General features: G+C 29.9%; 2 protein-coding genes and 1 non-coding gene across 4 annotated transcripts; all 3 read right to left on the reverse strand.

Annotated features, from left to right (window-relative positions):
- Window positions 1-4226: 4226 nt before the first annotated feature.
- On the reverse strand, window positions 4227-12572 carry LOC130817477 (UTP--glucose-1-phosphate uridylyltransferase). Of its 2 annotated transcripts, XM_057683199.1 has the most exons (21): window positions 12198-12572; window positions 12027-12074; window positions 11838-11929; window positions 11615-11705; window positions 10547-10607; window positions 10393-10470; window positions 10264-10314; window positions 10078-10151; window positions 9730-9802; window positions 9579-9636; window positions 9334-9380; window positions 9181-9246; window positions 6592-6624; window positions 6187-6239; window positions 6037-6112; window positions 5902-5958; window positions 5726-5809; window positions 5543-5641; window positions 5362-5466; window positions 4549-4615; window positions 4227-4454 (listed from the first exon to the last, which is right to left on the reverse strand). In XM_057683199.1, the coding sequence occupies exons 1-21, from the start codon at window positions 12281-12283 to the stop codon at window positions 4447-4449; spliced, it is 1407 nt and encodes a 468-aa protein (XP_057539182.1). In that variant the 5' UTR covers window positions 12284-12572; the 3' UTR covers window positions 4227-4446. The 2 variants fall into 2 exon arrangements, with proteins under 2 accessions (XP_057539182.1, XP_057539183.1); XM_057683200.1 differs by lacking the exon at window positions 6592-6624 and having other exon boundaries at window positions 12198-12468.
- A 6311-nt stretch (window positions 12573-18883) lies between these two features.
- Window positions 18884-18955, reverse strand: TRNAD-GUC (transfer RNA aspartic acid (anticodon GUC)). The gene has a single exon. It is a non-coding gene; the product is annotated as a tRNA-Asp (tRNA).
- A 698-nt stretch (window positions 18956-19653) lies between these two features.
- LOC130817662 (NAC domain-containing protein 54-like) lies at window positions 19654-27014 on the reverse strand. Its single transcript, XM_057683496.1, has 6 exons — window positions 26726-27014; window positions 25133-25410; window positions 23787-24164; window positions 22080-22436; window positions 21401-21476; window positions 19654-20197 (listed from the first exon to the last, which is right to left on the reverse strand). Exons 1-6 carry the CDS (start codon window positions 26880-26882, stop codon window positions 19806-19808), a joined length of 1638 nt encoding a protein of 545 aa, XP_057539479.1. The 5' UTR covers window positions 26883-27014; the 3' UTR covers window positions 19654-19805.
- Window positions 27015-27868: the final 854 nt, after the last annotated feature.

A 27868-nucleotide genomic window follows, 5' to 3' on the forward strand; every position in this document is an offset into this window, starting at 1 on the left:
AGCTGATTATAGTGGCTGATTTGGCTAATTAATTTTTTTAACTGGTTTGATCAGCTGATTTAAACACGGTGTTAGGAGCAACTTATTCATAACAATAAACTATTTTAACAAACTAATTTACCAAACTTTAGTATGATGGTTTGACCACTTACCTCTATTTATATCAGAATAAATTAAAATTGTCCAAAAAATTATTTTGTTAAATAACCCCTAAGTCTATTCAGTTTGATCATGAAAGTATTATTTCTTTAATTTCATCGACATATTTTTCTCAATACTTATCTTATATAATATTTATTTTTGTGTTATTTTTCTTGGTTTTGCAATTAATTATTGGGTAAAATTTGGTGGGACGAAGAGAGTATTATTTATTGAATTGTTTGATGATGATATGATTCTTGTTATCGTTTAGTTGAAGCTCAAGTATGGGTAGCAGACATTATTTACATGAAAGATTGACAAAAAAAATCAAAGAGATCCCATGCTTCAGCTTTGTCCTTTCTTAGAGAATTAGAATCTACCAAAGGTAAGACTTAGCCACGTGTTATTGTTCTCTTTTCTTATTATTTATGTATTATATTATATTATATCATATCATCATACACACTATAAAAAAACTGAAAATTTTCAAATAACAATTTTACATTAATTAGTATATATTTAAACCAAAACAAAATAATAGAAGATTGTGATAGAAGTTGCTTTAATTAAATATTTTTGTGATACATTTTCTGTTATATGTATTAAATGAGAGTACATATATCATATTATCTCATACAATATTATAAAAAAACTGAAAATTTTTAAATGACAATTTTACATTAACTAGTATATATTTAAACCAAAACAAAATAATAGAAGATTGCGATAGATTTTGCTTTAAATTAAATATTTTTGTGATACATTTTCTGCTATATATAATAAATGAGAGTACACATAGACATATAATGTCTTCTTTAGGGCATATTTAGATTAGGTATAAATATTTAATGTGGAAAATAAAGTCAAATTAATGAAATAAAAGCAAATAGAGATACATTTAAAATAGTTGAGATAGTTGTGAAGAAGATAAAATGAACATAAAATAAAAATAATAAAGGAAAAAGAAGATGATTTCCCTGTTAGGGAGGTATTAAATTTTCCCACCCTCCCCTAGAATAAATATTTACCCCATAAAATTGAGTGTTTCTTTTATTTTTCACCACTTTATAACCATTCTTCCACCTTTACAACAATTAAATTTCACTAATTTCTTATTTATCAACTTTATTTTTTACTTTAATTTTTTTATCCCTTAAATATTTACACCCAATCCAAACATGCGCTTAGTTTATTATTTAACTCTTTTTGTAAGATCAAATTGAGATATTATTGTGATCATGTAATAAAGACTTTTTTGGCTTCACACAAATTTATATGAATGCGGTACAAGAATGACATCTTGATGATGTTAAAGTTAAGAGAGTCTACGTAGCTATATTTAACAAAGCCTGTTATTTACACCTTTTCCCTGTTGCAATCTTCTTTTCATTCTTGCATTTGTTTCGCATTTAGATTTATACTTCCCCATCCCTTCTGAAATAATGACTATATTATACATAATAATACTATTTATCTTTCAAACTTATTTTATATTTAATATGTAAGTATAAATATAATTAAATGGGACCTTATTTGAATTCACTAATTATAGTACCATTTCATTATATCAAATTTTTATAATTTTTAGTTAAGAATATTTAAGATATAAATAATTAAAATTATGTCTAAAGTACGTAAAAAGTGATATATAACAAGTATAATGTAACGGAGGAAGTATACTTCTTTTCCTATATGTTAATGACTAACTACCGACACTTTATTATCATATGCAACATGCATGCAGAGAAGCTACTTACTATCATATGTTAGACGCTTAGTAATAGTATAGTATAGTAGAGAAAATTATAACTAATTAATGATCATATATCTCGATCAAGACTTCAACCATCAGTTTAAGCGTTTTGGTTGAGATTAATTGTTCTTTAACTTGGTATCAGATACAATGTGATAAGAGGTCACGGGTTTAAATGTCAACCACCCTTTATATAAAGTAGAATATTTAGTGCCGAATATGAGGTGGTCTTGTGCTGCATCCATACTTCTAACCTAAAAGGTTTTTATATAAAGGGATATGTTAAAGTAGATAAGATATCCCAGAGTCTTAATTATAAGTTTAAACTTTTAGTTTAGTTAGTTTTTTTAACATATTAGACCATATATAGGATAAGAGCACGTCTTGTATCCAACTAAACTAAAAGCACAGTTAATTAATTCAATCTAAATAGATAGTTAGGATTGTTGCGTTCTCTTTTGAGTGATAATCACAAGGAAAAACGTAGTTTTAGCAAGAGATGCTACTATGAGAATGCAGCTTTTAGATGCATGTGATCGTAGTGCAGCTTTTCCATGAGAATTGGCTGTTGCTGGCTATAACACTACACTATTATTAGTTCATTATTGTGGGAATTTGTCATTAATGTTACAATTTATTTGTAATCCGTTGAAAATAAATTTATTTATGATTTATTTTTAAATAAATTCATTTAAGAGGATTCCTTGTTGAGAATAATACAATCTATTCGCAATCAGTTAAGAATAAACCCTTAGTTACATATTTAGTAACCTATTAAACATTAGGCGGGTTTATTCTCAACAAGAAATCCCTTTGGTAAATTTATTAAAAAATACACGATATTTCTATTGTATTATTAATGACAAATTTCTCTTTATTATTGCCTGTTTTTCTAATATGTGGGCCAGGGCTTACTAAGCCTAAGAGCTTATAGTATATCAGCGGTTTGTTTGTTAGTCTCAAAGCAAAATCGTAACAATTATTTTATTTTATTTACGTATTAGTTCCAACCAAAGATAACCTTATTTTAATAATTTGAAACATATTTTATTCTATTATAAAATCCTTATTTTGGGAAACTTGTTTTATTTCATATTTATTATTGTGTTTAAGGTATATGTTTTTTTTTTTTGATTACAGAGTCGACTGATAAAATGAAAGGACTATATAAAAGTCAAATCTATGACATTTTTTAAAAAGTAATATTTACACTTAAATAGTATTATTATATTAATCATTATATATCCTTTTGTATTAGAGTTATGAAAAATATCTTAATACGCAGTGTCGTCCTTAACTTTTTGGGGGCTCAAAGTAAAATTTGAAAATGAGTTTCTAATATAAAATAAATATCTGATTAATTTACATTTATCGTTCCACTTTGAATTTCTCTTTTTTTATTCACATTTGTGTACCATTTTATTCAAATGAGCAAATAAAAGTAAAACAGAGTGGTATACGAAGTGACAAATGATTATATCATTGTAAATTTTGGTGATAACATATAAACCGTATGTCGGTAACATATCAAAAGTGAGTATAAAACATACAAACTTAGGAAGTGTCTAACAAATTGTTGATCAAAAACAAACTAAAAGGAATACATAAAGGGTTAATTAGCTTAAGGCTTTGAGGCTTGCGACATGCAATGAACTTGAAGGAGCTAGTTCATGAATTTTTAATGTTTTTTACAAGTATTGTAATCGATAGGAGAGGAAGTCGGAAAAGTCTTGGTCTCTTATGAAACCTTCAAATTTTCATCCCACATTTTTTACTCTCACTTCAATCTATCTACTAAAATCGTAATCTAAATCACATGTATTGTAACCATTTTTTCCTGCCGAAAATCTCAAAAGTAAAAAGATAAAAATCAAGCAAATTAACAAATATTTTTATTTCAAATAATATCAAACAAAATATTCATCATGATTTATATATAAAAATTCTCTATCATACATTATATATTCAAATATTGATTTATTTATAATAAGTCAATGATTTTGAGTGCATTAAGATATTTCATACATTTGCACGAAAAGTTAAACAGGTTTTAACTAACCAAAATGTAAAAGATATAAAAGCAAGCCTGCTCACACATCTATTTAAATACAAAAGAATTTTATAGAGGTGAGCAGACGAATCAAAATGAACTCAAATCAAACCGTGACCTAACACCTGACCCGATGATTCAAAAGCCCAACATTAAGCAATCCACAGGGTATGAAAAACCAAGATCATGTAAAAACTTGGAAGAACACCCAACATGCACTCAAGATCAAGCTAAAATCTAACAAGCACACAAAGAAAAAAAAAAGGATATTGTAGAAAAAAGTGACACAAACATAGATTAAACTGACTTATTCAAACTTCTTATGCTCCGGTGAAGTTTTGCTAGAGTTATGTTTGACAAAATTAATCTCCAAAACTCAATATTTTATTAACCGTTGCCTCGTATATGTCTAAGCCACGAAAATGGGAACACAGGCCCGAGCATTCAAGTGATCGTATCTCGTACTCCTCAATTCTCAATGCTTTAGAGTTGCTCAGGTCCATTAATTTCCTGCAGACATAAACATAAATACGTAATTGTAAAATATCACCAGAAAAACGCAGTACATATTTTTGCCTAAATTTCTTAAGAGTTAAACGCTAACCTTCAATAACTGTATCATCTGGAATTTCTAGCTTCACTCCAGACTTGGCATTGATGGCTACTTTTCCCTGTTGTTCATTAAGAGGAAACTATCAACAAAAGTTCTAACAGTCCACCAAGCTCGGTGTTTAAGCATTGTGCACAATGTGCATTCATGCCTAACAAAAATATGTCAATAGTGATGATAGTCATAGAGGATTCAAGTCATTCAACTGCAATAGCAGCACCAAAGTCCGAGTCAAGCACTCAAATGTATTCTGTACCTTATAACTACAGAGCAAGAAAAAGACAATTCGGCCTAAAAATTGAAGCTAGACAAATGTTTTGAAAAAAGGCAAAACCAACTTTTGCTAAAGTTGCAGGAAATATACACATTTTTAAACAATTTGGTCATTTAACATGCAACGACACAAAAATTTCTCATTATAACAAGAAATGAACGATGATATGATCACCAAGCAACTACACAAAGATGAGCAAATTTGCACATTTGGTCAACTGGACTATTAGAGTACTTGACTTCAGATGTGGCAGTTCATTGAAAAGAACAGCAATGTCTTGTTCATCAACCGACAATTAGTCTGGTTGCTTACAGACTGAACTTTTGTTCATAATCATGAACTACCTGAAATAGCATCAATTATTATATACTGGTACTCACGGACAGCCCAACAGAACAGACATGGAGCTAACTTCAATGAACTTAATATGTCTTTAATTTCTCAAAATTTCCCAAATCCAAATTTTCAGAGAGAAACTTCAGATAAAGCTTTTGGAAATACTACTATTAACAGAGCCAAAACTAAGTCATTACCTTAAGAACAACTCCGGCACCGAACCATACATCACCAGAAACCTTCAAGCTATCAAGCTCAATAATGCTGGGAATGGACTTGAATCGGCTCAAGAAGTTGCTTACCTGCTCATAAAATCAATTAACTATCATCAAGAGTCCACCTTCAATAATCAAAAAATTATCTAAAGCGAGACAAAACCTTCTTAAATTCTGGCCCCAACTCAATGGTTGGATTTGCAGGGTTGTTTCTAGCAGGGTTTCTTATCACAAAGCCGTCAACAACAGTGTACAAATCAGACTGCAAAAACAAAAAATTTAATTATTAGAATTACAAACAATTGCATTCTGAACAGTCAGTATCTTCAATTTTTGATAAAATAACCTGGACAAGAAGCAAGTCTGAAGTTGCCTTCACTGGAAGGAATCTTGCTCGTGGCACATTGATTCCAATAGCATTATCAAAGAACTGTTACAAGACAAAAAAAAAGCAAGAACCCTATGATGAAATTTCTCGATAGAACATACACACGAAAAAAAAGAAAACTTAATCGTAAGTACCCTAATTGCAGCACCAGCAGCAGTTTCCAGTTGAAGAACCTTGACTCCATCAACTTCCTGAAAGCAAGATTAACTTAAGAAAAAGATCATGATGAAATTGACAGATAACAACTTGCATAATCAATAAGATAGTACCTTGGGGTTAGGAATAATTTCCATTTTGAGTGCATCAGCTTCTACGAGCCTTTTAATTGCATTCAGGTTCACCCACCTAAAAATTAAATGAATATTTATCAAAACTCTGCTACTGAAACTTTAGTTCAAATCATCCAAAAATTTACTTACAGGTTGTTGGTGTTGAAAATTTTGAACTTTTCAATTGACTTAAATTCATTGACCTGATACAAAAAAGAACAATTTTATATTAGCAACCTTCCAAGTTAACAATCTATACTCCTTCCATCCCTTAAAATTTCTTTTAATCTTATCCATAATAAATTCATTCTTTCCTTTTAATCTCATCCATTTATTTCTTCCACCCACTTGTTATTTGTCTTACACACCGACTACAAGTTATTATTTAATTTACACATTTATTAAGGGTGCAAATTTAAAGGGCATAGGGAGTATGAGCTCAACAATAGAACAATAGAAGGAATTTCTGAGAATAAAAGTAAAAAGTCAAACACTTTGCTTTCAATATGTATATGTACATGTATATGTAAATAGAATTAGAATGAATAGACTCACATGCTCATCTGGAACTTGCGCAATTTCTAGAAGCTACATCACAAGAGGAAGAGAGACAAATTATTTTCACTAACACCAGTTTTTAAAAATAGACATGGTCAAAACAAAGCTTACACCAATTGTTTCACACTTATATTGACAGTCAAAATGCGTACAACCTAACTAATCAAAACAAAAGTATCATAAATAATAGCCCCCCTAATCCCCTTGAGGAGGGAGGACGAAGCATCCGATATATTTATAGAAATATTAGTTTTTGGTTGAATTGATTCGTTGATAGAAATATTAGTTGTGCTGTTTCTCATTAATGATGTCAAATATACATACGAGTAACATATGAGCTTGACCAAAGGGTCCAATACACTATATACAATAATAAATGACAATAATTAGAAGCTTTGAGCTCTTACACCCCATTGGTCACATCTTTAAGCAAGTAAAATCAACAGAAAATAAACCAAGATAAATTACTCTATCCACTAAATATCACTATACTTGAAATGATAGACAACTAAAGTCTAGACCATAGTTAGTTATTAGAAACCGGAAACTTCCCACTTAATCCCGTTTCAGAACATTCGTTTTCGAATCTACATTCTCCAAAAAAAATTTTAACACCCAGAACCATATATAATACCATAATCTATTCTTTTCTCTTTTTTTTTACTCATTTTCTTTTCATAACTATTTTACTCATTTTGTTTTTGATGTAAGAATATAAGTGTTTCTACGTTTTTGAAGCTCTAAAATTAACATTTCTCATTTACGTTTTTGTTTCCCGTATCAGATCAAATTTCAGTTCAGGTAGCATTTGATTCCAGACTCTAGATGAATGGGGTATACATTAGTAATTGTATGGATTTGATAATTCTATTGCAAATAAACTTTCCTAGACATAATCATTCTAAAAAACTTTCATCCTCCTTACCTAACTTACTTAACCAAAAGTTCATTAATGGCTACCATTTATACTATCCTCCCTTCCATAGCTAATCTATATATCTTCTCTTTCCATCCTTGCTCATATTATATTAAGAGTAGATGAAACAATATCCTCGATCCAAGTACAAAACCACATAAAAATAGAAAGCAAGGATTATAGTGTAAAATTGTAATTTCCTTCGTGATTGAGGTAATAGAGTGATGTTGTTTGGCCACATATCAACCAAAACCATAATATGTTTCATTGAATTGGACTAAAAGGCGATTGTTACACCTTTACAGGTTGTACAGTTCGATAGATTTGAAAATATCTATGACTTGGTCGACGTGACTATACAATCTTTTTTCAACATTGTAGAGATAATTGTTATTTGCATACTGCGCAAGCGCACACCAACACCGTCAAGGTAAGTTGAATTCACTTTCAACATCCTGCATGCCTCACAAACATAAGATATTCCTATATGAACTTCTAATCAAAAATTGATGCCTTATTTAAACCTTTTAACTTACATCTACTAAACAAATACCCCCAAGAAAAGTACAAATCAAATCATAGAACTCAAGTGGATATGTCCGAATCTACCAAATTCAATCCAATTAAGGTTGTTAGTATCGGGATTCTACGTAGGATCGTTGAAGGAGTAGGATCGAAATCGGTAGAATGGGATCATAGGATCGTGTGATCCTACAAATATGTATTTATATGTTTTAGATAACTGATTATCAATTATATTTGTTATTTTTTTAAGTTTTAAAGTGCAAATTTAAACCTATTTGACTTCAACTATTAAGTTTTGAAAAAGAATACTTTTAATAATCATTTTTAAAATGCGAATCAGGAAAAACTTGAATTTTAGTCGTAAGATATAATTATTTAGATATATACAATATACATAAGTAAAATCTAGATTATATGAAATTCTTTTACGATTGAAACTATCCTTATGGCTTATAGGATCAGATCGTAGGATCGTGTATGATCCTACCACCTAAATTCTGGAGTTATGTAGGATCGTACAATTCTACCAACATTAAGATCCTACCTACGATTCGGATTGGTGGCCTATTTTTAGATCATAAGATCATAGATCAAGATCGAGATTCTAATAACCACTTGTATGATTGGTCATTTTAGATTCTAGGATTTGACAAGAACTTCAACTATACAAATTCGGGTGTTTACAAGGAAAAAGTATTACAATGTGGAATTCTAAATCAATGTCCAAGATATCTTAATTGCACTAAAATATGAACAAGTATATGATTAATTGTTAACTAATTTTACAAACAAGAGTTATTTTCAATATATTGTCCTAAACTGACATCCTCCCATAAGCCGAATAGCCCATGTATGCAGTGCGACAATTGAGCCTCCAAATATCTCTCAACCAAAGATTTCTTACGACTACAATCACATCTGCCATTAATAGCCTACAAAAGGCTAAATGTTGGTGATATTCAGAAAATTAACTTGAAATTCATTTGGGTCTTAATAAAATTGGAAATGTTGAACTCTGATTCAGTGTTCTAACCAAATAATTCTGGACTTAGTATATTATCCAAGACACAACACACTGTGTATAAGATGCATAGTAAAACGCTAAACATCGAGGGTACAAATTAGAAGAGCTCGATGACACATACCTGGACCTTCCCTTCATAAGAAATAAGAGTACCACCCTTGACATCAGCCAATGTTTTGGGTGTAACCTGCATGAGGGTAGGATCAGCACAACAGAAATCGGCAAAGACATTAATAACTTCAAAAGATTAGTTGATGCTTGATACATGGCATACCTCCATACAGTATTCATTCTTATTTTGGACCAAGTGATTCAAGATCTCTGTAAAGTGATTAAGGATAACAATTCTGCAGAATCCATGTTTGACAGCTTATGCTTGCTTAAACAAACATGGGCAACTTATAATATCGAAGTAATCCTAAAGAAGGCCAACCAAATGTAATGTGAAATTTTAAGGGTGCAAGCTAAAGCCGCCTGAAACCCTCAAGTAAATAGCAGAATATGCCTCAAGCAGGATACTCAAATCAACAATAGCCCCCAAGTTGTCAGAGTTGGCAACAAAGATGTACTCCTTGCCCTGTACAATTTACAAGGGAAAATCAAGCTTCAAGAAAGTCTTTGTATCTCCGATGATCATTCCTACATCTGTGAGATAAAAGATTAGAGTTACCTGTGACAAGAACAAGTCAAGCTTTCCACTGTTCTTCAAGGATGGGAATACATCACCGTGACCAGGAGGATACCTGCATGAGCACAAAAGACCATTAGTGAATCAACAGGAGCATAAAATTCCATTACATAGACATTATACAAGAAAGCCAACAAAAGAAGGAATCCCTAGGTTCAAAGTGAGAGAAGCAAGTGAATAATAAATCACAGATCAGATCAGTAGAATATAATTGAACGCCCTTTATACTCAACAATCAACACAGAAAACACACAAAATAATCCAATATTAATCTCAAATACATGTTTTAGACCAAGGAAAAACACTAGAGGAAGGAGAGGCATGTCATACCATCCATCCCTGCCAGTTTGACCCTTGCATGGCAATGGTGAGAAATCTTCAACAACCAAACGAGGGTATTGGCTCTAAATTTGAAGAATGAAACATAGAAAAGGAAAGAGATGTCAAAATTTATAAGCAAAATTTCCAAGGCCAATAACAGAAGAAAAAGGCACAAACTCGAATGAAGTAACAAACCTGGTTAAATGTGTGTATCTCAACATTGGAATTGGTGTATTTTTCAATAATCTGTATGAAGTGATATGTATGAGAATATTCCACATTCTATATTACACGCAAAAGTTAATTTACAAAATGGTAATCCACCTTGAGTGTATCATCATGGGTGTTGAATGAGTTCATCAGAACCAGAGGCACTTTGCATCCATACTTGCTATTAAGGTTCTGTTCATCATCCACAAAAAGTAAGCCCCTAAAATAAACAAAAAAAAATATAGAAATCTCAAAGGACACGACATACCTCAATTTGCATGACTATAAGGTCCAGAAAGGTCAGGCCATTACGAACTTCAATGACAGATCTGCAAAGAGCAGTACGGGAATATAGAAATTAGTATTTCAAGTTGTGTTCACAAACCAAGATCCGGAGAACCAGTCAATTTGTTAGGACAGAACTTTTTGGCCACTTTCTATTTCATTTGAAATCTTTATTTCTAAAATAACATGTGTTGCTAAATATTCTTCTTCCTTGTAAACAATTTAGAGTTTCCACATCATTTAGTAACACTTTTGTCCATTAGATATCAGCTAAATACGCTGAAAGTAAAATATAGTGACAACCAAGATCTTGTATACTGTTTTCGACATGGCTGCCTTTGTAAGCTACGGAACTAATAATTCCAAGAAATCCTGCAGAACACATTATATTCTATATCACAGGAAATATTTAGACGTGAGTATAGATGTTAACCCGTGGCAACTGGGAGGTATCCAATGATCTTAATTGGCTATTGTCTGTATTAAGGATTCAACATGAATAATAGATTTAAAATGACGAGTCCAAGTAATATCCACCCTCTTTGTCATCCGTCAATTGTTCTGAGACTGACTACCACATTTAAATGTCCATCAAAGATGATTAAGGTACATTCAATCCTAAAGTTGGCTTAAAAGCACACAATACTACTAATGAACTCATGTTCAGAGTTCACATAAGTGCTTGGAGACCCTCACAACATCTAAAATGGCCAGCAGATGGTTCAACTTTGCAAATCCAACGTCATTTGTGATTCTCTTCTAAAGTTTCTCTTCTGAAAATTGTACTTCTAGAATAGGGTAGACATATATGAATAGAAGGTAGCTAAAATAGATCAGGTATTCTGTGCAACACCCATGACAGGAAGAACAAAATCTAAGATCAAAATTACTTGGATGGTTATGAGTTATGAAAACGGAAATCACAATTTCTTATGCAAAAACATCAGATCTTAAGATTCCAAACCATATTCGATGAACAGATATACAAGATTCAATCAAATGAACATAAAAAGCAATCACGATGGCATGATCTATGTGAAAAACAACATACTTGGGGCCAGTGCAACCCATGGTGGTTCCTAGACCTCCATTGAGCTTCAACACGACAAGTTTGTCCAAAAGCTCCTTAGTTTTTGCCTCATCTACATTTTGTCCAAACATCAATTAGCATAAAACAAAATCCGAACATTTAAACCGCCATTTCATCAACGCAATCAAATGCGGAAAAAAAAAAGAAAAAAAAAAAGAGGCAGCTGAAATCAATATGTAACTACCTTCAGGTGGAGGTGCTAAGGTTTCGTACGGAACAACAACATCATCTGTAGGAGTTTTGATTTTGCTCCAATCAACATGTTGAGCTTCTCCACTTCATTTTTTACCAAAACATCCGAAATGAAACATTTTCAAAAAAAAACATGATACTACAAATAAACCACAAAATTAACGAAGATTTCACACCGTACCTAAGGTATCGACCGACAAGGCTAATGAATCCAGATTTCTCTTCCTCACTACAATCACAATCAAATTTCAAACACAACGCAAAAATAAAAAAAGGATCGCATTTCTCAGATCTAAATCATCGATGCAAAACGAAAACCAGCGAAAAAAAAGAAAATATAAAGTAGAGAGACCTGATCTGGTTAAGTCCAGCAGTAGCAGACCGAAGCTTATCAAGCTTCTCAGCCTCAACGGAGTTAAGAGTAGCAGCGGACGCCATGAATGAAGGAATCGAGCTTCAATTTAGAGAGAGAGTGTGTAAGATGGAGAATGGTGATGAGGTGGGAGACGAGGAGGGATTTAAAATGAGAGAATCAAATTTATAAAATAAAAAAATAAAATTAAATAAAAAGGTTTATTTGTCTTGAACGGAACACTGAATTATGAAAACCGCAAAACAAAGTAAGGCTAAGATTTTCTTATCCTTTTTTCTTTTATTCAAAAAAGAAAAAAAAAAGTACTCAAATAAAGGAGGTAGAAGAGAATATGCAGGCGAATATAACGTCCTATTCCCAGGTTTGATTGTAAACGGATGGCGCGAGTTTGAGATGTGTTGTTTTTACTTTCAACCGGAAATTGTATGTTAAAAATAAATTAAATTTTACTTACTTAAATAAATTTATTTATTCAATATAATTAATATATATATGATCAACAATTTTATCTATTTATAATTTCATGATTAAAAGATAGTTATAAATAATAAAATAAGTATATTTTAACAAATACATATAATAGTAAGTATTTTAAAAATAAATAATTAATAATATTATTTTTAGCGGATAAAGCAACCTGCTTTTATCTGCTTCTTATTGATTTGCTTTTGAATATAAGGTTCTAGGAGCTTAGCTTACAAAACTTTATGGCATTGATGTTTTTAGTTTGTACTTCCTCTGTTCCAAAATACCCGCTACATTTTCTATTTTTGGCAATTTCATATTACTTGTTACATTTCCGTTTTTAGTAATAAAACAATCATTTAAAGTTCTACCTACCCCTATTTTTATCCTACTCTATACTCTACTTTATAATAAAATACTATACTATACTCTATAAAGTAACCTAACAATCTATTTTTCCTTTTTCTTTTTCAATTAACAATAATAAAATACTATACTCTATAAAGTAAACAATCAGCTACAGTGCAGGTCAATCACTTTTCTTAATCCCCGTGCCCATGCAAATGTAGCAACTAAAACGGAACGGAGGAAGTAATATATAGCCATATAGGGTAACGCCATATAGGGTGACGCCATATTGGGACTGCATGTAGATTTTGATACCTATTTTAGAAAAAAAAAATAAAATGTCAAAATTTCCTCTATTAAAACCTAGGTTGCACTAAAACGGACACGGACACGGACACGACACGGGTACGGGAAAACGCCAACTTAAAAATGGCGGACACGAGGACACGAAAATGGTAATATAATAAATATATCAAATTAAAGATAATTTTACAATCTTTCATTTGAAATTTGTAAATAAACACTTTAAAAACATAAAACTCACATAAAATGCAAATAAGTACCAAATAAACAACATGAGTATTTAAAAATACTATATGAACCACTTAAATTCAAAATGTTGGTTCAAATTTTCAAATGTTGGTTCAAATTTTCAATAGCTTTGAAACAATTTGAATTCACAAATAGAATTCTTATCATCATCATAACATCAAATTAACAAAAGCTATGACAACAAGATTTTAGCCCATATATCAGTTGCACTATCTTCAATGAAAAAAATCAAATAATATTTCCAGTTTTTTACCAAAACAAAACATTAATTCATGTAGATTTTTAAACCCAATTCCAGGTTTTTTCAAACAAATAAATGGCTCCATATTACTTAGATTATAAAATCAAAGATGAAGATAGTAATCAAATTCAATGGTCGAAAGAGCACATTACAAGAAATTAAGATTAGGAATTTAAGATTAACACTGAGATTAAAGATTAGAACAAGATTAATATTAGGATTTAGGATAAAGAGTGAAAATACCTTAAACAAAATCAAAAATTTCGATTTTTAGGGATTCTTCGATTCGATTCGAACAACCCACAGCCCACAGGGAAACAGCAGCCAGCAGTGCAGCACCGAGTTCGAGTGTTTGTCTGTGATGGAGGAGCAGCCGTCGGTGGCGGTGGCGTGGTGGAGGGGGAGGAAGAGGTGTGTAGAGTTTTTAGGGTTAGAGTTCTTTCAGTGAGAGGAGTGAGAGCAAGAGAGGGAATTGAGAGGGAAATGGAATTCGAGTGTTCCTGAATCCCGAAGCCTGTGACTCTGTTTTCTAAATTTTATTTATTTATTTATTTATTTTTTAATTTATTTTTTAAAAAGAACACACGTGTCCTTGCCGTGTCCGTCGCGTGTCTATGCCGTGTCCATGTGTCCGGAAAAATATTAAAATATTGGACACTTCATTTGGCGTGTCGGACACGGATTTTCGCATGTCCGTGTCCGACACATGTCCGAAACGCGACACGCCAATTCAGTGCCGTGTCCGTGTTTCCTAGATTAAAACTCCATTAAGCAATTATACCCATTAAATTGAGTAATGGATCCTCCATTACATTTTAAGTAATGGAAAGGATTCTAACTCCATGTTATCGGCCCTTGCAGCCTTTTTTTAGTTTATTTTTTGATTTCTTTTTTAGTTCTCGTAATTTTAAATTGTATATTGTTAGTATTGATTTATAGTTTCTTTGATTTTTTATTTTCTTTTCTAACTTCGCCTCTGATAAAGTGTACTGATGTTGTTGATAAAATTAGCCCAAATATAAATGGCGTAATGAAAATAAGTAAATATGACAAAAAGGTAGATCTTATAGATTTGTGTAACAGTGTATGGATTAAATAAAAATAAGCAAAATAAAAAATATTGCGAACTAATTAGACAAGTATAAATAAAGACATTTTTACTTTTATGTGAGAGAAGAGGTGTTCAGTGGGCCGAGGTCGGGGCAGGTCGGGTCAAAATGTAAATGGGCCGGGTTAAAGCCCGTTTAAGTCCGACCCACTTTGACCCTTTTTAAAACGTCGTTATTGTACTTTATGGCCATTGGGCTGACCCCCTATATATATAATAATATCATATAAAAAATATAAAAAAAAGTGGTAAAATATATTTCGCAATCGATTACTGTAATTATCCGGCCCGACTCTTTACACCAAGGTCGTTAATGGCCTGACCTATTATTAACCCAACCCGCTAATGCCCGTTAAATGTGACCCAACTCTTAACCTATTGGATCAACCCCCATTAAACACCTCTATGTGGGAGCTTTACTTTTATAGGAAGTGTAGCTATCAAAAGTAACGAAGGATAATACGTTGTTGGCTCCTATGAATTTAGATTAAAAGTTTTCAGACTCTATAGATTTAGGTTGAATTCAAGTCCATATAAAATAAATGTGTTTGAGTTTGGTTTTAAATACTCAATTAGGCTTCCACTCATAATCATCTCTAATTGAAAATAATTATTTGTTGGTTGCTAGACGATCTTGGCTAATTCAAAGTCATTATATTTTATCGATACCTTTTTTAGTTTATAAACTTTATAGTAATCTATTTTTTTTTTTTTTGTGTCACTGGAGATATTTTTAAACAAATTGAAAATAATGGCAGAGAGATGCACGAACTCAATCCAAAAAATGGCAAAATGTATAAGTTATGGGTTTTTAACTAAGCAAAAACACATGAACTATGCCACACAAATACTAAACTAATTCATCCAATATTATATGATTATTGATTCACAAATTCTTATGATGGGAACGTCTCATATAAGAATTTTATACAAATTTTTAAACAAGAAAGTTTAATGGTGAGACAATTTTTTTGGGGGTTGGTCCTGTACGTATGGTGTGTTAGAGTGATCACTTACAACTTTAAAGTGATCAATTACTAAAATGGATTAATTATATGGGTCCATCTCATGGTGAGACGATTTCACGACTGTTTTATACTTTAGCCGTTCTTTTTTACTTGCACCATAGTTGACTTCAACACTATTTATCAAGAAAATTGACTTTCATATTATCGATAATCTATATAAGTTAATACATAGTCATATGAGATCTTGTTTGAATCATCTAGATTCAACGTTTATTAAGTTTTCATAATTCGTTAATATGTATAATGAAAGATATTAATGATTGATTTTGTACATAAGTAATTGTGAAAAAGCAAATATTGCGATTAAAAAAAGGAGGAAATACACATAGGAGTAATAAGACCATAAACATTGTAGAGTATTTACCTTCCTCTTAGTACTCTCTTTCCTCCTTTAAGCTATCCTCTTGAATGTGTAGAGAAAATAACAATCCTCTTGGCAAAGAGGATTGGTCTTGATCCTCTTCATGAAGAGGATGGAGATGGGAGGAAGAGGATTGAGTAGTACACATGTCACAATCTCATTGGTTGTATTTAACTTTGATTTTTGTGCAACGATATTATTTAAAACAGTTATTAAAAAAACGGTAAAGTAAAATTTAAAAATAATTTCACCAACGGCTCTATTTTTTTTCTCTACAAAATGAACCTAACTTTGCATATATTTCACACACTTCAATTTTTTGTGTAGGCTGATTTTTTATGACTAGTAATCCGCTAATTAATTAATTATGCAAATTAATTGGCTAAACAATATTTATTTTTCAATAATTAAACAAATTACAATTATTGATTTTAGTGATAGGAAAAAGAATGTGTAGTGGGTTATATGTGAGTAGGAGAAGAGGATGAAAGAGTATATCCTTGAATATTGGATAAATTAAAGGAATAGAATGAGGATGTAATAGTGAAAAATGATATGGAGTAAAGAGAAAATGATGTGTCAAATGGAGAAAAAAAGATAAAATTGTGAAGAGGATATATTTGTCCTCTTTATTGTTCATGCTCAAGGTTGATTGAAGGTGAAGAAAGTAAAAGAGAACATACACCATGACCATGTGTATTCAACAGTTGAGAAGAAACCAAAAATTCCTAATCAATAACCGTAATTTGTAAATCACCACAATAAGATAAAAAGAATAATATTAAAATAAACAAAATCAAAAAAGATAAATTAAAACATTAAAATTCTCACCATATCACATCTTACCACATAAAAATGATTTATTAACCTCACAAATAACCGTTATTTACTAAGATTTTCTCAGAACAAACACTTAGATTACAGCATGTGCAAATAATAAGTGAAGCTAAGAATCTTCCTGCAACATGGGAACCCACCTTAGTGCACATGTTTCTTTTTTGACCAAAATTGTTGGAAATTCAAAATCAAAATTAATAAATAAATAATTATGATAAATTTAATGATTTTGAAATCTGACAACTAAAAAGAGAAATTTATTTTTTTTATATTTTATTTTTGATTTTCATATAAAAAAAATTAGAAATTTGAATTTGGAGATAGAAAATGATAACGAACACGCATTTAATGTTTCGTTTCAAACTTTTAAGGATATTGGATATTTAGTGTAGCCAAGAATTAATTTGAAACTATAAAACTTAAATAAGTTCATATGTACTTCAAAAAGTTCATTCGCGAACATAAAAACGCAATGAAAATTTTTGGAAAGATGTTGGTCGTACCGAGTGATGTTCATGAATGGTTGTTATTCATCATGTTGATGAATTGATGTTTTCTTAATTTATACGTAAGAGATATGAACATGAATTTAAATATATCTTTTTTTTGGGCTTTTTTTTTAACTTCCATAAGATTAAATTTCACAAATTTTTATGGTTTTCTGATCAACTATCGTAACAATTCTATATTTTCAAGTTTCTCTAATTATTAATCTATCTTTTAAACTTTTCTAGTGTTTAGAATTGTTATATTTTAATTTCATTTTCATTACAACTACTTATGTTTAATAACTCATATAAACACTATTTATGTGGTCAGAAAAATATTATAATAAGAAAAATTCTTAGAATGACATCAGAAAATATTTAGAATAAACTTGAATTTATTACTATTAATTAGTACTTTGTCTTAGTTAAGATATTTTTAATGTTTGGTTGAATAGCTTTTAATACATAACTTTTGAAAGAAAAAACCTATTGAAACCAATTTGAGAAAATATAAAATACGAACTTTTTCAAAAAGTCTTATGGAGTAGTATGATATGATAAAGACTTATTTATCGTTAACCAAATATAAATATTACCTCAATTATCAACCATAAATAATATTTAAAATTTTTAAAATAAGATATTTATATTTTAACAATAAATTTATAGCTAATTTCACCAAATACCTATAGCAAGAAACCAACAATTCAAAGTTTAGTCGGTAGTTAAAATTTTAAAGCTAATTTCATAAGTTAAAAGTTATAAATCGATCAATCAATTAAGATTCAAGCTAAAGTTAAAAGCTACAATTACTAAACAGGGTAGTGCAACAAAAATATAAAAAGGACAAGTCTCACAAATGTAGAAATACTCTTTCGTCCTTTTGATCTAGCATTAAATTGAAAGGAAAAATTGAATTATGTGGATAAATTAAAAAAGAGTCAAAATATATGAATGTAATTAAAAAAAGTGGTGGATCAATTTCAAAAAACAAAAATAATACAAAATAATGCTAAATAAGAGCGACATACTAAAGTAATAGTATAAAATATTCACATATTATTATATGAGACAGTCACATTAATACTTAAGTTAAACAATTTATTTAATATTATTATGAGAGGTCGTTTCAGTTAAATTTGAACCATTAATGAATAATGGGAATAATTGTAGGTGGAAAGAGCAAGTATGTTAACTTGAATTGAGAAAAAAATAAAAAGAAAAGGTGTTAAAAAAACGCCGTTGCCGGGGATCGAACCCGGGTCACCCGCGTGACAGGCGGGAATACTTACCACTATACTACAACGACTTTGTTGATTCATAAGTACAGAGTAATATTATTAATTAAGTTGTTGGCAATCATACCCCAATCGCTTATACACGTTTAAACTCTACTTTGAGTTTTAACTGCTCCCGTAAACGATGTTGGGAAATTAAGTAAGTTGTTAATGATGTTTAAACGCTACTTTTAAAATATGTCATTGATCCTTAAAATAATAGTTTAAATAGTATTTATTGGTGTCGTTAGTTGTTTTTTATATGTTATTTATTTTACTTTTTCAAAATAAAAAGTAACGTTTTAAATTCTTTTTTTATTTTTTTTAACAAAGTATATTCCACCAACTACGATAAACTATTACTTTTGTTGAGCAATATTAATTTACACTTTTAATTAGACGATTAAATATCTAATAGTTACAATTGCCAAACAATATTAGTCAACAACTGCCTAAACCTACAACTATAACAGTTATCGACACAACTAACTTACACCGAACAAAGCTTCTATGATTAAACATTGTCCACTTCTCCACAGATTGATTTTTATACGGTGACATTAGCTTTAAAAATTACTTTAATTTTAAATCACACTTAATATACTATAAAATCTAGATTCAATCACTACTCTTAATTACATGTTAATTAATTATAATTATCATATTAAAACAAATAAAAAATAATGATACAAGAAACATTAATGATTAAAAGACATAATAATTATTATAACACATGACCATCATTGACAATAAGCTTTTTCTTCATCTACCAATAAGAATAAGAAAAAAAATACAAGACTAAAAATCATAATTTTCCAAAGTAATTGATAAAGTTAATTAATTAAACCTTAATTAGAGGGGTAAAATTAGTAAAATGGGTAACTAATCCAAATGGTAAAAAGTGCCAAAAGGCCAAACCCCTAACCAATTAGACACAATCCCTTCTATCTTGCCACCCATATTTCTATTAGATTTCTCACTTCCTTTAAGACTATTCCTTGCAAACCCTAAGATTTTGTAGAAAAATGAAGATTTTTTACTATTTTTAGCATCATTTTTATACCAGTCAATCTTATTGTTTTGCATTCCAATCAAGTAGACTTGAACCGTAGTTGTGGGATGTACTTGGTGGAATCTAGTTTCAGCTAGCCATTGAGATGTTATACATCGCCTTTGGTTCACTTCTATCTCCTCAATACTTGGAGTGCTTGAGAAATTGTCTATTTCGTCTTCGTTTATGAATTCTTCTTTGATATCATCTGTATTAGAGCCATCTGTATGGATTTTATGAACATGTAAGTCGTAAATATAAGAGAGTTATGGGTTAGGCTAGTAATTCAAATATGGATTAGTCGTAAATATTATTTGTTAGAATAGATAAATATGTAAATATTTGTTTTTTTATTTAATTATGGTATTAGCCCTAAGATTAGCTAGGTTTCCCGGCCATTGTATGTGTTATGTGTATAAATATTTTCTTAATTGTGACATAAATAATTTCAATATGATATTAGAGTCGAATTTACATTAGAAATTGATGGTAGGTTCAAGTTATAACGAAGCACATATAAAAGGGATAGTTGATTAAAAAAAATTATTTATCTCACATTGATGAATTAAAGAGATTATTGTAAAACTTTATAACTTATTGAAGCTTTTTGTCCTTATTTGTAGGAATTGTTTTAGCATTGTTTAGAGAAAAAAGTCCAAAGTTTTTTATTCCCATATAGTATAAGTGTTGGATTTGATTTATTTTAGCTTAAAACTGCTAATTTCATAATCATAGTTATCATTTTGATATCCCACTCAAAAAGATAAAGTCTAGATGAAAGAAGATAACGAATAATCCACACTATCCCTCCGAAATGTAGATAGTTTTATTAACAACTAGTCTTTTGAGAGACCGTCTCTTTGAAAGACGTATTTCAAGTCTAACCCATTAAAAGATTAATGCCTACTTATCGTATTTTTTATGCCTACTTACATTATCCTTGATGCTACTTACGTATCCTTAATGCATACTTTCAATATCTTAAATGTCTATTTACATCATTATTAATGCATACTTACAATATTTTAAAAAATATATAATGGGCTGGCCCAATTAGAAATAATCTCTCAAAGAGACCGTCTCTCACAAGAATTTATATTTTATTAATTATTCGAACTTAGTGTTTCAACCCAAAAGGTTAACATAAAACCGCCAACATTTTAGCATTTCTATAATTAAGAATGGCTAATAAATTTAGCAATTTTTTTTTATGATAAACCTACTTAGACTAAAATAAGATAAATCGAACATTATTACCAGTATTAAATTTTTGTATTTAACTTTTTTGGAAAACCGCTAGTGTTAAACAAGAAAAACCGCTAACATAATTTTGAAAAATTAGATCTTTTTTAGCAATATATTATTAGGAAATAATCTAGTTTTAATAACTTTGAGAGAACAATATGAAAACAAATAAATACAGTACCTTGAATTTCTTGTTCTCCATTAAAAAATGTTGAACTGTTTTCTATTGCCACTGTACCATAATCTCCCCCAGGATCCTGTGACACATTAAATAACACCATTTTTTTAAAGAAAATATATCATGAAATAAAAAACTACATCTTTCTTACTCAAAAAAAAAAAAAAAAAAAAAAAACTACATCTTCAAATTAATGCTATTAAGTTACGACCACATTGGTTGATTTTTTTTAAGTGAAGGAATTGGTAGGATTGATACACGTAACGTAGTCTTAAACTTTTGTGATGACTAGGATTCATCCTAAGAATTTAAGAACTCGTGGCGAAAGATAAATTATGAGCCCCTTAAATTTTAATTTGTTAATATTGCTTGAAAAATAAATAAATTTTTGTTAATATTGCTTGAAAAAAATATATACATATAAACATATACATAATATAAAATTAAATAAGACTTTTCTTACGAGTATTTTACGATCAAACTATAAAAGGAAAAATTAAAAAAAATAATCTCAATTATTGCCATTTAATTCAAAATAATTAAACCCCACTATTGAATAAATCAGTATATTTTAAATGTTAATCGTAATTATAATAAAGATATTTTTAATTAACCATTAACAGTCATTAAATTCAAAAACCAAAAAACTTGCTAAATAAATATTTATTTAATATTTGCGAACCTTGTTGTACAAATTTGGATGATCAAAATGAACCAAATCGGAGAAATCCTCCCATGAAGAATAGTTGATGATAGGATCACCATGGTTGATATTGTAGCTTAATCCTCCCAACAAAGAAGAAGAATTGGATTGATGAATAAGATGTTGTTGAGCTTGAGCTACAGATAAAATTTCATCTAAAATAATATCGCCTCCACCATTATTACAAGTACTTCCATTGTTAAAATATGGTTCATAAATTCCCATCTGATCATCACACAAATTTGTTGCTATAAACTTATTAGGAGATTCCTCTACTTCTAGAGGAGGCAATGTAAATCGATGTTGGAATCTTGCACACTCTATTGCCATTTCCACCTTCAAAATAATCAAGAAATTTATTAGAACACAAATAAATTTTAAATTTTTGGAAAAATGTCTTCTTTACGGAAAAAACTACTTGATTAAAAACTTTTGGAAAATTTACCTAGAATAATTCAATCTATTTACGATTTTCCTACAATAATTCCAACTATCGATTAACCATGAATAATCCCAACTATTGACTCACTTAACCTGTGCTGTTGTTGCTCTTGTTTTTACCGGTGCAACAGGTAATTTTCTGGCATTTAGTCAATAGTTGGGATTATTGTAGGAAAATCGTAAATAGGTTGGATTATTCTGGGTAAATTTTTTATTTTTTAAAATATTTATCTTTTTTTTATATTTAAAATGACTTGCTACAATAGGTAGCAGGTTACCCGAGTGTACCCAAGGCAAAGACCCTCTTAAGTTCGGATTATTCATGATTAATCGATAATTGGGATTGTTGTAGGAAAATCGTGAATAGGTTGGATTATTCTGGATAAATTTTCCAAAACTTTTTTGTCATAAACTATCTATTAAAAAATTTCTTTGCAATAACAGTTTCCATCTATTGATGGTTAAATATACTCGTCCAAAACTATATAACTTTTAAAAATTTTCTTTGTAAAAGACTACTTAATAAAAAAAAATTTGTGAAAGACTATCTTTAAAGGTAGTTTTTGACGTTAAATGCAGCGGTGAAAGACACAGTTACAAATTATAATCTCGTAATTTTTACCAAAAAAAATTATTTATTAAGTAGTTTTTGACAAAATAAAATTATACGTTTGTTTTTGATTAAAAAAAATTTTTATTTGATAGTTTGTAACAATTTATTTCTTATTGTTCAAAGTAAAAAATAAGCACAAATTTTTTCTATATGGCTTAATGTGCTTGCATAATGGTGATGCATTAAGATCTTGATGTTAAAAGAAATACTTGTTTTTAATTTATTGTAAGTTGGGGTTTTTATTTCTTAAGAAACTAAAGGAGGTTGACATAATTAAAGAAACTAATTGAAATGCTAAATCAAAAGTTTAAGCAAATGATTAAGGCTTTAAAAATATTGTATATTCTAACATGTCACCTCGCATAAGAGTTATGTGGGCAATAAGCATAGATGCAGCACATACATGCCGTTTATATATATACCTAGCGTGAAATATTCCACTTAAATTATTTGAGTGGTAGATAAAATTCAAACTTGTGAGCTTTTTGTCATATTAGCTCTTTGATATCATGTCAAAAGATCAATTCTATAACCAAAAGTTTAAGCTAATAATTGCAGTATTAAGATTTGGTATATACTCTATGACTATAGAAAATTAGGACATGATGAACTAAGTAAAACAATGTACATACCTTAGAAGTGGGGTATGCCATGGAGCTACAATTGGGAAAACTTGGTGTGGGAAAGGTGAAATCTTGTTGATCATCGTTAAGATATTGCAACCATTGGCCACCATCACACATATTATTACGATGCGACGATGATGAAGACGATGCATGACGTCCAACGAGGTTGGTCGTCGTGCATGGTCGCTCTATAGGCACGTTATGGTCATGCGAGCTATTGAACTCGTCGCATCGGCCCTCAGAATAAATGTCGACATTTGAGGATTGTTGATCACTTGAGAGTTGATGAGCCATATTTGTAGCGTAAGAGGCATAGTGTGGTGTAATCTTGGGTGGTGTAGGTGGTGTTGTTTTCTTGAATATTCGACATAGTGCATAGGCATCCTACATTTACATGATTAAGTTATGTACAATTAAAATTATACTATATAACTAATTTAAAGTTTATTGAAATAAGTTATATAGAAATTATTGACTTAATATGAAAAATATTTGTTTTTGATAAAACTATTATATTATTTAGGAGTGGATATCAATATAATGTCAACTTTTATTAGGGTATGTCAAATTATTATTAATGGTTGATGAAATCAAATTATATCTTCTTTATTATATATGTTTTTAATTAATTTCAAAATCCTATTATGATTTAAAATGATATATTTGTTTTTTTTAAAAAAAAAACTAATGTTTTTGGGCAAAAAAAAAAAAGTAAATAAATAAAAAAAAATAAAAAAATAAAAAAATAGTTTACCTTAAGTGTTAGTGGTGCACAAAATAATATGCATGAATTATATTAAAATTGTTTGTTACTTGGTTCGTAAGGGCGATTCCACAACCAGCCGGTCTCCTGAGAGACCGTCTCTCTGAAAAACGTCTCTCAAGCACAGTCTATTAAAATTTTAATTAAACAAAAAGATGATAATGAGTTGATCCAATTGAGAATGGTCTTTCAAAGAGATCGTCTTTCACAAGAATTTGTGATCCACAAACGGTAGAGAGTAGAGACTCGGCTCTTGTAGGCTCGCAGCCTATCCACGTGGTCTATTTTTTAAAAGTTTGGCCCTTCTAAATTTTGTGATTATATAGATTATTAGTAATAATTTGACAATTAGAGTGATGAGAATTTGGTGGTTCAATGATAAATAAAGCTTTAATATCCTCTTTTTAATAATAATTTTGTTTTATATCTATATACACCTGCATTTAAGTTAAAATTTATAGGAGTATTTTGTTGCTTTTTACTTGTTAATTGGTTTATGAACTTTATAAATAAACTCCTAATTACTACTACTAACTCTGTTTTATATTATTTGTTACACTTTGATCAAAATTATGAGTTTAGTACTAACTTGAACACCAGAAGCAACTTCACATTCTCGCTCATCAAGGCGATACTCATGCATGACCCAATCTGAACGGTGACCATGAGGTGCTCTGCCTCGATAATAAACCAACGTTTTCTTCGTACCAACTGCTCTTGTATGCGAATTCACCTTCCGGTCTTTACCTGTAGCCTTCCAATATCCGGCCTTAGTTGCACGATTAGTCCTCGAACCATTTGGGTATTTGCGATCTCTAGGGCTAAAGAAATACCACTCCAAATCTTTACTTGGCAATAACGACTTACCTACAATGTATCATTACTTATAAATTATTTCTCAATAAGGTTGATTTGAGCATATGTAAGGTATTTGAGTGCATATAATCTAAAATTTAAAGCTTCAAATACTAATTGACATTATTTAATTTTTTTGATTTAGTTCAATTATTACTTATTTAGGCCAAAAAAAATTTTAAAATATAAATAATCAGGACGTTAAAATTTATTTTGTATTTCGATTTATCTGAATATAAATAGATTATCACTAATCGAAAAAAGCGCAATTTTTTTCTATTATTCACAATTCAATGATTGCATGCAAGATCCCAAAAATAATGGAAAAAAAAAAAGAGAATTCAAGGGAAGTGCTTTATAAGAAAAGTATATTTCATACGGATATTATGACTGAAAGAACAAAAGGAAGGGAAGAATTACAAAACCCTAAAAAGAAAGAAACCATCCAACGCAAAGCATTTCTTTATTGACCAGTAAACAATAGTCAAGTTTCTATATGTAAGGTAGTACTCTCTACATTTTTTTTTTATGTTTGCCTGTTTTAATAGTTTTTTCCTTGAGGTGAAAAATTTAGATATAATTTTAATAAATTTATTAAAAATATATATATTCATGTTAGATTTTATTAAATTCGGATTAATGTATAATTTTTTATCTATAATTTTTATAGTTTTTCGGTTTAAATTTTGCTTTGAAATTGTAAAAAAGTAAATTGGATAAAAAAAAATCAGAGGAAATATAATGATTGATGATCTTAATTGTCTATGATTGCATGCATCAATTAAAGTTTTTTTAGGTGGATAAATTGAAAATACATGATGAAAAGAAAAACGATTAAGGAATCAACTCAACCAAATGCTTAAACTGATGGTTAAGACTCTAAGATATGTTATATACTCTAGCACACCCTTTCACACGATAGCTCCATCATGAAAGAAAAAATGGTTAAGAAACAAACTCAACCAAAAGTTTAAATTGATGGTTAAGGCTCTAAGATATGTTATATACTCTAACACACTCCACACAGGAGAGTTCTTTGGGTTAGAAGTGTAGATACAACATATCCCTCTCATATCTAGTGCGAAGTATTTCACTTGAATTTGAGGGATGGTTGAGATTTAAACATCTGAGTTCTTGTCATGATGACTTCTGATACCATGTCAAAAAAATAACTCAATTCAAAGCTTAAGCTGATGATTAAGACCCCAAGATATATTATTTACTCTAATAAACATTGAAGTAACTAAATAAAATGAAGATGTTGAAAATAAAAAAACTAGAATTTTTTTTTTAAAACAAGTCATGCAAGAAATAGAAAGATACATACTAGGCAACTCCCAAGGTTCACACTTATAAAGATCAACTTCAGGGATAATCTCAAGATCAATCGTACGGCCATTAATCTTTCTTTTAAGATAGTAAGCCACCAATTCTTCATCTGTTGGATGAAACCGAAAACCGGGGGGCAATGAAACAGGAGCCATTTTTATTACCAAATCAAGCTATAATAAGCTTTGTTTAACTCTTCCTCTCTTCTCTTGAGCTTACCTTTCCCTTGAGCTAAGAAACTTAAGAGAAGACTCAAGAGAGAATAAAGAAGAAGTTTTGGGTGACTAAAAATGTTAAGGTAGGGTTTGGTATAAAAAGGCATGAAAACAACCTTATTAATATTATATATAAAAGAGTTTGAGAACAAAAGGAAACTAAAAGGAAAAGGGCCCCTATTGTTGTCTTCCTATTTGCCTTTTCTATTCTTGTATTATGTTCCGTCTACGTATAGACGTGTTTAAAATTGCTCAGATTTTAATATTGAATATGACTTAACTCGACTTATGATATCCACATAAAAAAATCAAATTTGATTGTCAAAATATTTACATACAGACAAGAATTAAAATCAACCCGCATCCAAGATATGATATTGAAACTCATCCAAATACCCGAATGTCCACCTTTAAGTTATCCCTAAGTGTCTCATATATTTAGTTATGTAAACGTGCTAATTCAATTAGTTTAATCTTAAGTATCTCTAATTGTGCTTTAGTAATATTAAAAAAAATTGCTATTGATGAATCAAATAAAATTTCACTTGCTACGTTTTTAATTATAGACTAAAAAAAATACAATTTAAGAGTGATCGATATATAATGCCCTCATGTCCTTATTTATTTGACCGCATCTCTTTTGCCCTTTCTTCGGAGGAGTACAAATATGGTTTGTCAGTCATTTACTCCCGACTTTACTGTCAACGGGATCTATTGAATATGGTTATATGATATGATATCGATAAATAATAAAAATAGATGAAGACCTAGGCTAAACAAAAGGGTGCATTTTTTAGGGTTTGTAGCTTTGCCTCTTTTCCCATCTAATTATGATTCCTGTTATCGTTCAACAGAAGCTATTTTGACGATTAATTAATGTGTTTATTAATTAATAAGTATTTGTTAAATGTGGGATGAAATATGAA

This window comes from Amaranthus tricolor, chromosome 7, assembly GCF_026212465.1.
Source record: "Amaranthus tricolor cultivar Red isolate AtriRed21 chromosome 7, ASM2621246v1, whole genome shotgun sequence".
Classification (NCBI taxonomy): Eukaryota; Viridiplantae; Streptophyta; class Magnoliopsida; order Caryophyllales; family Amaranthaceae; genus Amaranthus; species Amaranthus tricolor.